General features: G+C 37.4%; 1 protein-coding gene across 2 annotated transcripts in view; it reads left to right on the forward strand.

Annotated features, from left to right (window-relative positions):
- Positions 1 to 13,231, forward strand: part of LOC121317195 (egl nine homolog 1-like) — a 49,593-nt gene extending 36,362 nt beyond the window's left edge. Inside the window, exons 2-4 of one of the 2 annotated variants that reach the window (XM_041252865.1) lie at positions 11,219 to 11,355; positions 12,350 to 12,417; positions 12,711 to 13,231. In XM_041252865.1, the coding sequence (XP_041108799.1) occupies positions 11,219 to 11,355; positions 12,350 to 12,417; positions 12,711 to 12,778 (273 nt within the window). In that variant the 3' untranslated portion in view covers positions 12,779 to 13,231. The remainder of the gene's footprint in view (positions 1 to 11,218; positions 11,356 to 12,349; positions 12,418 to 12,710) is intronic. The other variant, XM_041252864.1, reaches the window with a different exon arrangement.
- The last annotated feature ends 1,439 nt before the right edge of the window (positions 13,232 to 14,670 follow it).

Here is a 14,670-nt window from a genome sequence, read left to right on the forward strand (position 1 = left end):
CCAAGAATCAACCCATTGTCCCCTCTGGTTCTCCATAATGGGAGCCAGGAACCCACTGGCAACAGATGCCTTGGCACACCAGTGGCCAGGGCAGGTTATGTATGCTTTTCTGCCACTTGCTATGCTTCTGCTGTGCCTGGAAAAGATCAGGCAGAACCGGGCCAGGGTGCTATTAGTCCTAGGAGACTGGTTTTCAACCCTGATACAGCTCCTGAAAGGCCATCCGTGGAAACTGCTGAAATGTCGCGACCAGCTGTGGGTCTGGCCCATGAACGGCGCCATTTGAGCTGTCTGGAGCTTCCTAATAGGGTCATTGACAACTTACAGAATGCCAGAGCATAGTCCATGTGTTCCCAGTATGGGTACAAGTGGGGTGTGTTTCAAATGTGGTGTTTGCCTAAGAGTTTTGACCCCACAACTTGTCCCATGGCGGTTATACTGCAATTTTTAAAAGACCTATTTGATGTGGGGAAATCCTCCTCTACACTGAAGGTCTATCTGGCAGCCATTTTGGCTTTTCATCTTAAAATTGATCCAGCCTCCCCCGGAGTGAATTTCCAGGCAGGGCAATTTTTGAAGGGCGCTTGGCAGCTTCAGCTGTTTATGAAAGACATTGTCCCTTGCTGGAGGCTTAATGTGGTGCTTGAAGCACTTATGAAGCCTCCCTTTTAGCCCTTGCATTCAGCGAAGCTGAAATATTTATCTATGAAAGCGGCTTTCTTGCTTGCAATTGCATCTGCTAAGTGGGTGGGTGAAATGCAAGCTTTTTTTGATTGCAAAAGCTGGCTTACTGTTTGCAGAGGCCAGGGCCAAAGTTGCACTTTGCACTAATCCTTTTTTGCTGAAAACCATCTTGGCATTCCACATCAACCAGTGGAACTTGAGGCTTTTCATCCGCCTCCTTTCCAGTCTGATAGAGAGCAGCAGCTCCGTACTCTTTGCCCGGTGCGGGCACTAGCGTGTTATGTGGACAGAACTCAAAGTTGGAGGCAGTTTTTTGTCTGTTATGGGAAAGCTCTGTCTAAACAGAGGCTATCAAAATGGATTATAGACACAGTTAAGACTGCATATGAGCAAGCCAACTTGCCCCCTCCAGAGAAGCACACTTCCCACTCCACCAGGAGCATGCGACTTTGTGGGCTTTGTTCCAGGGCACGTCTGTCAGTGACATTTGAGATGCAGCAGTGAGAGCTACTCCCCATACTTTTATCAGTCCTATTGGCTGAAATGTCGTGGATCCACAAAATCCTGGTTTTGGAACAAGAGTGTTAAGGGCAGCCTCAAGTTCAACCCTTGCAACAAAAATGTAGTGGTGAGTTTTCCTTATTTTTTTAGCCCTATCTGTTGTACTGGGATTCCTAATGGTAATGCCTTCCTTGCTCAGCCTTGTAGCATTCCAGTTGGTCTGCAGTATTGCCTTGCGACACCTTTGGTATTTCTACCTATGAGGTAATGGTCACATTTCGTACTTGATAGGGAAAGGTTATAACCCTGGTTCCCTGAAATAGAACTGTAACCATTAACCTTCAAGGTCGCTGCGTCTATGATTGCAGCAGTGTTGAAGGAAAAATGATGACGATACTTGTGTCAGTGGTCATTTACTACTGGCATCTTTGATATAGCTATTCAGGTTAGATGGTATTAAAGGATAAATACCCATGAGGTAATGGTTACATTTCTCTTTCAGGGAGCCATAGTTATGATAATAATGTAACATTATCCTAGGGTAGTCTTTCTGCAAAATTGCTTGGTGCTGGGTGATCTTACTTTGCAGGCTGCCTTACACATACAGTACTGTATTTACAGTGTTAGAGGTTAGTAATGTTTCACAAAACAGATCAGAGACACTGCAGTCAGACCATACACTTTAGAGATATCTAGTTTGTTCTTCCAGCTTTTTAATAATGTGCGTCACAGTGTACGCACAAACCAGAACATTCCAGTCGTTGGTGGAAAGTATGCAGAGGCATAAAATATCACAAGCTGCACTTGTCGGATTTAGCATTCACATGCTCTAATTACATCACGTATAGCATAGGTAACTGGAGGTTAACATTTCAGTATAGAAAAGGGCAACAAGTAAAGTCTGTGCTGGCAGAGACTGTCATCTTTTACTGATGAACTGAAATGGCTTTTGCTGTTTTTATGTCCTCCGGTTCGTGATGATTTTACATAACATGCTACATTAACAAGGAAGTTACCTTTTTTAATTCTTATTTGACTTATTTTCATGTTTGTTATTCTGCGTGATTTCTAGATTACAGTAAAGCGCGTTGAAATAATTTGCAGACATACAATTAGGCATTTTAGAAGAACTCTGTCACCTACATACACTTTAGTTAACAGTAACAAGCTGCTTGCAATATCTTTTCCTTTCCATCTTATTTTTTGAACTCCTGAATTTGTTCAAATACTGACATAGACTGCAATCACTATCTTTCTGAAGGCACAGCAGCATGTTGCAACCACAAATCCAATGAGACTAGGATGGATCCTCAGAAGTGGGAGAAAGGACAGATTAATCAGGATTAGAGATCTTTGTGTATCCTTGATAAAGGATTAATGCACCAAACATTGACATTAAGTATTGGTTACTGATATAACTATGGCAACGAAGAACCAGATTAATTTAGTTGGCGCGCTTCATTGTGATTTTAAACATTCGGATGCGCTAAGGAAAGGATGAGTTTGAACAGCATAGCTTCTTGCAAGTGTAAGAACTTGAAACCGTGGTTCTCCCTAGGCCTTTTCAGCCGGGTGGGCCGCCTGGCGAAGTGGCTGTCACCGTCCGGCTGAATAAACCCGATCCACCCATCTTGCAGATGCTAGTGTGTCTTTAACAATAAGGACTGATTGCGCTGCTAGCAGACTAGATCACTTGCACTTTACTGGGTAAAAAATATATATCTTGGAACCATGACGGTTGTGTTATGTCTTGACACAACATTTAACCAATCGGAGCGTTGAAGGGGCAGGTTTTCTGTGTTAAGCCTTTTGAGAGGCTAAAACTTATGATGAAAATGCTCTCAAAACTTAACATAAAGAAAACTATTTAAATTAATCAATAATCTCAATAATTAAGCTAAAAAGGAATTGAAAAGGTTTCCTTTTTTTGTTTTGTTTTGTGAACTCCAGTTCCCCTGCGTTACCTTACCCCAGTCAAATCGTAGAGTGCCTAAATAAGCACAGCTATTTACCATAATAAAAAACAGACAACACATTATTCAAATTTTTTGTCTTATTATCTATTTAAGGTAAAAGGCAAGTTTATTTTTCAGTTTAAAAGTGCTCCCAGCTATACGTTCTGCAGTCTGGCTGTACAGAATTCCTGGGGAGAACACTGGAAATGTATATTAATCTGTTGTTTTACGACTATATTTATCAAGACTGCTAATTAACGCTCTTGTAACGTTTATAATAAAAAAAAAAAAAAAAAAACACAAACATTTTAAACCTCTCAGTCTTCAAGAAATGTGTAATTTGAATATTTGTAATGATTTGAATATGGTTTACAAACTAATATCATTCGTTCTTATTCAAAATCTCCTGGTACATCTCTGGGTCAACTAGAGTTCATGTTGTAATTTCACTGCTTGTGCATGTGACAGATTGCATCAGACAGGCTCTATTACACCGTGTAACACATTTTTTTTATTTTTTGTTCCTGGGTAGTAAGTGTTATTTCCTAATTGCTTATGTCTCAAAAGTACAGAAAATGGCTATTATTCCCCACAAACTTTGCTTTTGTGACCAGGACAGTGATATTTCGAAATATCACTATTTCCAATGGGAAAACAGGCAAATGTGTGTCTTTTCGTTCACATAAAGTCAGAAAAAAGCAACATATGAATCCAAATTAACATGTATTTATACTAAAGTAATACAAAAATGACTACAAAAGATTTAGAAGTGAGTAGTTTTTCGAGATTTACGATTATACTGTAAATGTCCTCATTATACTGTATGTCCTCAATAATACACAGTTGTGATAATTCACAAATAAATTCACAGTGAATTGCACATGTGCTATGCAGCGTGGAACCTGCACTGATTTCCTGCCCTCAATTTCATACATTTTAGGGTTTTTTTAAAACGTATACTGAAATAATGAGGGAGTGAGTACTATATATATTTCCAGAGAATGTGTTACTAGTGTTACAATTGTAAGGTGTTTGAAGTGTTGAACCAGGATTGTGTTTTTTTTTTTTTTTTTTTTTTTTTTTTTTAAGAGACACAAAGCAGTTTGTTTCACAATTGAACCTTATATGGTTTACTGTGAGCTGTTGTGTCAATTGACCTCTATAAGAAATGCAGCGCACTATGTCTAATGAATCTCACAGTACTATCAAATCAAGCATGTTATGGAGGAATGAGAGTCTTATACTGTCTCCTTTTCTACTGCCTTTCTCCAGGTATAGCTGAGCTGGACAGTAGCTGGAGGGTGTTTCAGCTACTGTATAGTAGGGATGTAAATGTTGTTTCATAAAAAATATCAGTTTGAACTGTTTGATATCTATCGGTTAACCATTTAGCCGTAGTTACACTGTCACACTAAATACCCTTTAAGTAAATACCCGTTCCACGTATATTTAGTCATAAATTGACATTTGTTTACCGTACATAAAAAGAGAAAGCTTAAGAGCACAAATCCACTTTGACTGCATCACGATTGTATCACATTGATGATAGTATCTCCATCAACCTGGTGGTGCCTCTTTTGGGACCAATATAGTCTTGTCTTACTGACGTTAAGGGCTGGATGTCTAAAAATGTATTAATGTTGAATGCAGAAAAAAATGAGGTTTTGTTAGTGGCTACATCAAACCAGCTTGATAAGCCTGAATCATTTGGCCTGGATTTCAGCAGACTATCCTCTGAACCTGTAGTAGAAATGAGAATTTTAGGTGTGCTCTTCAACCCTACTCTTATTTGATAAACATCAAAAAGATTACAAAATTGTCTTTTTACCATTTGAGAAATATTGCAAAACTGGGAGGTGCAAGCTATCGGGAGACGCATCCAAAGTCACACCAGGGCTCTGTTTAGATTTTTAACTACTGGCCCCTTGGGCCTCTGGGATTTTACTAGTGTTTTTACTGGCCTAGATGCAATTTTTTCTGGCCCAATATATTTTATATATTTTTTCTTGATGTTTTTTATTTTCAGTATGTTTCTAACTGTGTATGGTAACCAAAGAGAGCCCATGTCTGAAAAGAAAGTGACTAAACAAAGCCTTTCCCAATATATGTTACTTCAGCCATTTAACATGCACACATTTGTGTGCTTATCAGAAAATGAAAATACTATATTCAAGATTTGATAATATATGTGTACAAATGATACTTATTTTTTCACAAGCAAACCCACAACCAAGCTGTTACCATATGGTCACAGCAACGCTAAAACTGACTTACAATAATCCTAATTAGGGATGGGTCAGTGTAGTCAATTACACAAAAAAAAAAAACCTATTCGAATAGCATGTTACATATTTTAGTAAACAAATAAAAAATCCTTCAACATTAGCTACAAGTAGAAGCAAACATGGCTTTCTTTTCTTTTTTTAAACACGTGTCATGTCAGTCTTAAGCCTGTTGTTATTTGCATATTAAACGTAAGGACCCTAATTAATTATGCAGTGTTTGTAATAGCAACATTCTACAGTAAATTGAAAACGTTGCCTTGTTTTGTTGCCTTGTTTTTAGCTAATGTTAACAGATCCCTGCTTGAGTTCCGCTGTAATGACTGTGCACAGCAGCTTCTACAGCTGTTGCTAGCCAGTCGTGAAACAGCTTCTGGGAGAATGGCACCGGCAAACTTTGAGTGTGTGAACTAAAATAAAATAATGTATATAGCAAGTCCTAAAAGAAGTAATCCAACCGTGGGTAACATTGAAATTAGAAAGGTAATTTAGCGTTATGATGACTATAAAGGCATACCAAATGTTAAGCAGAATATCGCAGTGACTAATAAGAAAAGGCAAGATACTTGGAGTTGGAAAGGAGTTATTTAACCCTGGACTGCAGTTCAATGTAAAGCATCTACTGTTGACTTTCTGGAATGGATGGAGTAACGGCAACATTTGCACTGAGCATTAATAGTACAACCAGGGATCCTTGTTTTGAATTATTTACAGGTTACTGAATAAACAATGTAACTTGACTTCGATTCATCAGATGTCAGTATTTGATGGCTAGTTGTAATTAGTAATGTTAAACTATTGTAATGTTGGAATGTATTTTCTATTGTTTTGGCCAGGTTACAATATTTACACTATTAGATTATTTTATAAATATTATTTGTTAGAATTAAACAGATGTAGAATATTTGGGTTGCTATATGCAGGTGTTATTTTATTCTAAATACACTACAGGAAAAATTATTATTTGGTGGTTTGCACAATATTATGCTACTGTTGCTTTAATTGGAAGAGATATGTGATGTTGCTGCTCATTGAGTTGTGTATTTTAATTCAGTAAACAAAAGAACAAACTTGTGCCTAAGGAAATAGTGTAATGAACGAAGAAATCTCGTCTTGGGCATTGTTTGTACACGTTGTGAACCCGGCTAAACTTTACCGGCTTACATTGTTATGCTGTCTGCTTGTGCACACGCATTTGCCTTTTATTCTTGGGAGGCTTAACTAACAGTCCTAATTTGTATGTATGTAAGTATTTAAAAAATCTACAGGAGCCTGCTACTAGAGCTCTAACCAACTTGGCTCATTCAAAATATTGTGCAAAGGACCCGAGAGCCATGAAATGTGTTGCTGGCATGTAGTTGTAAGAGCTCATTTAGTTTAGATTTATTTATCTAAGTGTTGGAAAACATGGATTGAGAATTGATTAGCAGTTTGCTACGCATGTGGACTGGCAGAGCTATACTGGTGTTCTTTTCTGAAAAGAGACTAATATTGCAGATAGCAGACTGTTTGGTTCAAATTGCATGTACTGCTTACAATTGATAGAGACATTGTGTCTACAAGTTTCTTGCCCAGCATTGACTGCAAGCTAACGAGATAACAATGCTGTGGACTAGAAGGGAACAGGTTCTAAAGACTTCAGAGAGATCGAAAGAGATAATGCCACTAGGATCAAAAGGGGTCGCAAGAAGATAACAAAAGGCAGATGTATGGACCTTTTGTCTCCAGGAGTGTGAAGAATGCACTGAGTTCAGAGGTTGTCACACTAGACTACACACACAGACACACACACACACACTCACACAATAAATTAAATTACCTTGACCACTGGTTAAGTGTCAGAGAAAGGGCAGGTGGACCATCTATACAGAAGGGTATTTAATGCCATGCAAACATTGTAATGATGAGTATTCTGTTTGTCCAGTACCTGGGACCAGACTCCCTGCATATTTCAATAAACCTGGCAACTGATTGAAGAAAAGGACTCTCTGCATTTTCTTGAATCTACTTACTCACCATCTATTTTTTGTAAGTTACTTCTCTAAGTAACTGATATAAAGACTTCCTTCATTACAATATTCTGTGTCAGTTATGTTGCAAAGCTCCAAAGTGGCACCAGCGAGAACTACAGTAACTATAAAGTCCAGATTTCTTATAGTAATAACATCTGAATGAAAAATACACAAGGACAGAGAAGTTTCTTGGGTACATTTTTCCTGCCTCCAAATAAAGATAAGTTGCTGTTTGTGATGTCACAGGATGGAGATGCTGTGAAACTCCTGGCCCTGCACTTCCCAGGAAGTTCTTGAACTTTCGTGAGGATGGGAGAATATAATATCACTACTTGCCAAAACAAGGTTTGGTACATCCTATCGCTAGAAATAATTAATCATTTTAGCTGCTGTATGTATAGGGTCAATTTCCAGAAAGCCTAGCATTTCTTTTTTTAGGCATTGACCTTCTATGAAGTGGAAATGTAACCATTTGACAAGCTCTGTACTGTATAATATTTTCAGGAGTTTTGTTAATTGTGCAGCACATTACCTGTGAAAACCTTTGCAGTAGATATTTCTGAGAGACTGTTAAAAATCCTTAGATACAAATGTAAACTTTTGCAGGTCTGATAATCGTACCTCTTAAACAGAGCCATTTTTTGCTGCTTTCCAGGACGGATAGAAATACAATAGGATGTGCAGTATGTTCATCCATCAAAGCAGCCTTTTCTAAATGAAATAAGAAAAGGCAAAGAAAAGTGTTAATCAAATGAGTCTTTCAAACTTTGCTGGTATGTTATAATGGGACAGAAAGAAATGTGTTAATCCACTTCCACTCACACTAGTGAAGAGAATATGTGTCTCCTAACGTCATAATTGGGACCCTGTGTTTTTCACAACTTGTTTTTTAACCTGTAATTTTAGTCCTTAGCCACACGATGTCGCTATAGCCTCCACAGTAGCCACATAATGAGTAATCATTAAACAATCATCCCATTACTTTACTTTAACCATTTGAATTGCTCATCCTATTACTGCAAAGTACTTATTTGCAGATTAATAAACGGAATGTAGATGGCTATTGACATTTATTTAACCCTTGCATCTCTGTGAATACATAAAACAAGAGTAATTTATAAACTGCCACAGAAACCTGCGATGGAATTGTTTTCCTGTAACTCACTGAAGAGGGCCCATGTATTATTTTTTATAATACATGGATTCCTTTGTGGTGCTAATATTATAGAAGACGAGGTTCAGCAGTATAGTTTTTTTTATTATTTTTTTTAAAGATAGTGTTTCAATGCTGTACAGATGTTTTATGTCATTATCCGTTTCTCTGTGATCCAAATGTACCAGCTTTACATCATCATCATCTTTTTTTTTTTTTTTTCTCATTTTGTTGATCATCACTGAACATTTCTGTACCGTGGGTGTTGTCGAGTGAATGGAAACAAGACATTTTGTGTTTGAATTGAAAAGTGATGGTCTCATGAAGTTGAATGGGTCAGAGTTCAAGTATATTTTCCTCTAGAAGAATTAACACTTTTTGACATCACTACTGTGGTATTATGCCTTTTTTTTTTTTTAGACTGGCTCAGGATGTAAATATAGCCTTCGTCCATGTATTTTATAGAGAGAAAGATAATTTTTTTTGGAGATCCAGAGACCCAGGGCCTGTAATATCCTTTGTTAAAGACCATGCTGTGATGCTGAAACAACCAACGACTGTAAGGCTGCAAAGCTGATATTAAAGCTATTTTCCTCAGTTATTACTGTTGTATTTATCGTCTGTATACAATTATTTGCAAAAAACATGATGCACATGCAGTAGCAATACCATTTTTAAGCAGATCATAGTGGCTTTTCTTTTTAATGTTAACTAACTACTTAGTCCAAAATGTAAAATGAAATTACAGTACAATTCAGATTTAAGTGACACAATAGCTGAGATTGAAAGCGCAGAGAGTGTCGTGGGGACAGCACTAGGTTCTGGGTAAAAACGCAAGTCACTTATGATTTTTTTTTGTCAACTCTTTGAGCTGTTTTTGATGTCCCAGTTGGTTTTCGGTAAACCAAAAAAATAAACTACATTTGCCCTGCTAAGGGAACGGGTCATAAGATTATTATACACTTTGTTTACTTGTTTTTCTGTGGCAATTAGTCATAGAGATGATTTATACAATTAGACATAATGTAGAAAGAACAAAGTCATGTATTAATTGACATTAAACTTGTATTACTTTCCTGACACCCCCATTTTGGCCGCAGTCAGTTGTAAGTGGTAAATCACATTTAAGTAGAACTGTTTTCAAAATTGTAATTATTTAATCAGCATGATGGCTTCAAAGCGACAGATGTCAGCGTTTTAAAATGTCACCTAGATTTGTCAGCAAAAAAACTAAGGCTAGAACAGGGGTCCACTGCCAACCCCCCAAAGCCATACATAAAGTTCTCGTTTCGTATGCTGGTTTGTTGTAACCCTTTATGACTCTATGGATAAGGTCCTTACTGTGGAATTCAATCAATATGCCAGTAGAATGCAGTAAAAAGGAATCGGACAAACACAACTAATTTCAATACATCACAGTTAATAAAGTTGTCTTCATAAAGCTACCAGTAAATGCAATTCATTTCAATCGGTTTCTAGGTATTTGTTCACAGCATCCATTCCGCTTGTTTTTGCAGCTTCTCCCAGTTTCACAGTGGTTCGGTACCTCACATTTTATTTTCTCTAAATACTTTTACCTTTGGCTGTTTTAGTCAGTTAAGCATCAATATTTGTATTTTTTTCATGAGGTTAACACAGAGTAATTTAACAAACACGACAGACTCAGAAACTTTCAGCTTGGGCTTTTTACTTTTTAGGATCCTTGTATACTTGTTAGTACCAGCACCAGTACCATTCATCAGCAAACCTGAAAAGAAAACAGCCCTAGACATCTGACTACCCAGACCAAGTATTTAGCTGTGGTTATCGCTAGTGAGCCCTGTCACAATCCATCAGATACATCTTGTTATGTTGCCATATTACATTTATTAAGGGATATTAATATGAACTATCTGCATGCAAAAATGCCACCATACAAAAAATGTATCTTTTGGTTCCGTTTTGTTTTTTGACAGTATCGTTCGGTTTGGAATTTTATGAACATTTCGGTTTGAGAAAATTAGACTGTGGCATCCCTAGTCTCGGAGCACAGCTTTGAGGACCACTGTTCTACTCTGTACAGGTCAGGTCTAGGAAAGAAAAAAAAGAGTATTGCTGGACACTTTGCATTTAGTGAAAAAAAACATTTTATTGTGGTGGGGTTTTTAATGTGGAAGCCTACTGTACTTCAAGTGACAATCTTATTTTACAGAAGCCCTCCTTTTGTTGTGCTCTCACAGATTTGTTTTTCATACAGAAGATCAGTAAAAAAGTCAATGTGAGAGAAATGTGTACATTTAGAACATAAGAACATCTATGAATGAGAGGAGGCCATTCGGCCTATCTAACCATACCACTGTTAAAGGATGTGTGTGTGTGTGTGTGTATGTGTGTATGTATATATATATATATATATATATATATATATATATATATATATATATATATATATATATATACACATATATATACACACACAAATAATTACCTGGAATTGATTCCATCTTCTCTAACATCCTTATAAGGACTAGAAGTGACATAACAAATTCAAACCTGTTTCTGACAGGCTCAAAACCATGTTTCAAGAAATTTCCTTTGTGAGTTCATTTTCCCATTAGGGTTCCTAATTAAGGGTTTCTTTTGTGTTTATAGGATCATGGAGGTCTGCTTCGAATTTTCCCCGAAGGTAAAGCACAGTTTGCCGATATTGAACCTAGATTTGATAGACTACTCTTTTTCTGGTCCGATCGCAGAAATCCTCATGAAGTACAGCCAGCTTTTTCCACAAGGTAGGTTTTGTTAAAGCTTCTTTTTTCTCGTAATTTTAAGAATAAAAATGTTATTATTGTGAACCAGGGGTTCACAAAATGTGTTTGTTCAAGCACAGAGTGACATAAGGCATCCTCACGGAGGACCCCCATCCAATGAATCCATAGAAATGTGAAACTTTGATTTCACAACTACCACGTTTTATTGTATATTTGTACGCACTTGTTCACATGGGCATTGGAATTGAAGATTAAAAACGTGTGATAAAGCTGACATTAGGGTTGTAAATGTTTCAGTACCTTCATAAAAAAAAATGTAAAAAAATACATTTAACCCCTGGCTTTGTAAAACTTTTCTCAGACGACATGTGAGAGAATATTTCTGTATGTGCTGCTGTGTAACCCTGAAACCATCACGTGGCCACCCAGACCCCCAGATTGGGAACCAGTGCACTATGCTACAATATTGCTTAGAATATTTCTCTGAAATTGTAACGCTTCTATACTTTGCTTGCAAGTAAAGTATAAGCAGCCTCTAAGTATACAGTATTATATGGGCCTACTGTACAATATTGTTTACCTTTTTAGAAATATATAAATTAAGTGAATTTTATATATGTCAAAACATTCATTCACTACCCTGTGCCAAAAAAGGTTTATTTCTGAATTTTGTGTGGAAACTTATTTCTATAGGTTTTAGGCAAGGAATCCAAACCAAAAAAAGACACACGTGCATTGATTCATGTTATTTGACTTGATTTTTAGTATGCACATGTTCCTGTACTTTATAATCACTGAAACATCACATCTTAATTTAACTGGGTGACAGGGTTATACTGTAAAATAATACTGTACAACAGTAAGGTCTCCAGTCCTTCACAGCCAATAGATTAAGCTGTTTGATTATCATAAGCTTTATTTCAGCTGCTATATTTCCACCCCTTGTCGGGTACAACCTAACCGGTGAACTGAACTTAGCATTTACAGTTCTGTGTTTTTCACCTTTTTTCTACAGGTATGCCATAACAGTCTGGTATTTTGATGCAGATGAAAGAGCACGAGCTAAAGAGAAATACTTAACAGGTATGGCATATTAAAACACAATTAGGCACAATCTGTAAAGTAGCTTATTATAATGATTATGATTAGGGGTGGAGATAAGAGAAACCGAGTGCTTAGGGGGTTGCATTCCTAATTGATAGAACTACTGATTTGTCATTAAATAAAGGTAAGCCGAGTAACAAGTATAAACGAGCATCCGCACCTCTGCACACCCCTAGAAAACATTATTGGTAAATAAGTTAATTTACTAATATGGCTATAGGTAAAAAAAAAAAAAAATGTGTTTTTTTTTCCCTCGCATTCTTATCTTGCAGGTGCAGGAGAAAAGGGAGTGAAGGTTGAACTAAATAAACCTTCCGAGCTAAGTCTGAAAGAAGTTTGACCTGTAAAACCCCAAACCCCTCTACGCCCTGCTAGTCAGCTGAGAAAACTGAAGAACAGTGAATGTGAAAGCAAACTGTCACCTGCTTCCTACACATAAAGAACTTCAATACATTTTTTTTCAAATGAAAATGAATACATCAGCTAACCTTGAATGTTATGGCATTGCACTGCAAGGACTATAATACCCAAGACTGAAATTTTGCTTACGTGAAGAATGCTGACATAAAACCAAACGACAAAATATCGAAACTGTCTTCATTTATTTTTTGCTTTGTGCAAAAGAAGTACATGATATAAAGGTTGTGTGATGTTTATCAGAAATACATATTGGCCAACAGTACCATTCATCTCCTGTGTTTACTATTCCATTGACATTTCTGAGTAATTTTGTTATTAAAAAAAGGTACAATATACTGCATTTGCTTTTGAATATATATATATATATATATATATATATATATATATATATATATATATATATATATATATATATATATATATATATATATATATATATATACACACACACACACACACACACACACACACACACACACACACACAATACCTATACAGTGCCTATAGAAAGTCTACAACCCCCTTGAACTTTTTCACATTTTGTTGAGTCAGTGCCTCAGAATTTCATGCATTTAAATGAGGATATTTTTCCACGTATCTACACACCATACTCCACACTATTAAGAGGGAACAAAGTTCTATATTAAAAATACAAAACTGAGAGATCATAATTGGATAAGTCTCCACCCCCCTGAGTTAGTACTTGGTGGAAGCACCTTTGGCAGCAATTACAGCTGTGAGTCTGTTGGGATAGGTCTCTACCAACTTTGCATACCTAGATTTGGCAATATTTGACCAACCTTCTTTACAAAACTGTTCAAGCTCTGTCAAGTTCCTTGGGGAGAGTTGATGGACAGCAATCTTCAAGTAATGCCACAAATTTTCGATTGGATTTAGGTCAGAGCTCTGACTGGGCCACTCGGGGACACTTACCTTTTTGTTCCTTAGCCACTCCAATGTAGTTTTGTGCTTTGGGTCCTTGTCATGCTGAAAGGTGTACTTCCGTCCCAGTTTCAGCTTTCTTGCAGACGGCAGCAGTTTTTCCTCAAGGACCTCTGTGCTTTGCTCCGTTCATTTTCCCTTCTATCTTGACAAGTGCCCCAGTCCCTGCCAATGAGAAACATCCCCATAACGTGATGCTGCCACCACCATGCTTCACAGTAGGCATAGTGTTCTTTGGGTGATGTGCTGTGTTTGGTTTGCGCCAAACATAACGCTTTGCATTTAGGGCAAAAAGTTCCACATGGCTACAGAATCTCCTGAGTGTTTTTTGCATACTTCAAACAGGATTCAAGGTGAGCTTTCTTGCCACCCTATCATACAGGTCAGATTTGTGGAGTGCTTGGGATATTGTTGTCACATGCACACTTTGACCAATCTTGGCCATAAAAGCCTGTAGCTCTTGCAAAGTTGCCATTGGCCTTTTGGTAGCCTCTCTGATCAGTCTCCTTGCTCAGTCATCCAGTTTGGAGGGACGGCCTGATCTAGGCAGGGTCCTGGTGGTGCCATACACCTTCCACTTCTTAATAATCGTCTTGACCGTGCTCCAAGGGATATTCAAGGCCTTTGATATTTTTTATACCCATCTGATCTGTTCCTTTCAACAACTTTGTCCTGGAGTTCTTTTGAAAGTGCCTTGGTGCTCATGGTTGAGTCTTCGCTTTGAAATGCACTGCCCAGCAGAGGGAACCTACAGCAACTGCTGAATTCATCCTGAAATCATATGAATCACTACAATTTAACACAGGTGGAGGCCATTTAATGTGGTGTGTGATTTTGAAGGTGATTGGTTACACCTGAGCTAATTTGGGA

Source organism: Polyodon spathula, chromosome 6 (assembly GCF_017654505.1).
Source record: "Polyodon spathula isolate WHYD16114869_AA chromosome 6, ASM1765450v1, whole genome shotgun sequence".
Taxonomy (NCBI): domain Eukaryota; kingdom Metazoa; phylum Chordata; class Actinopteri; order Acipenseriformes; family Polyodontidae; genus Polyodon; species Polyodon spathula.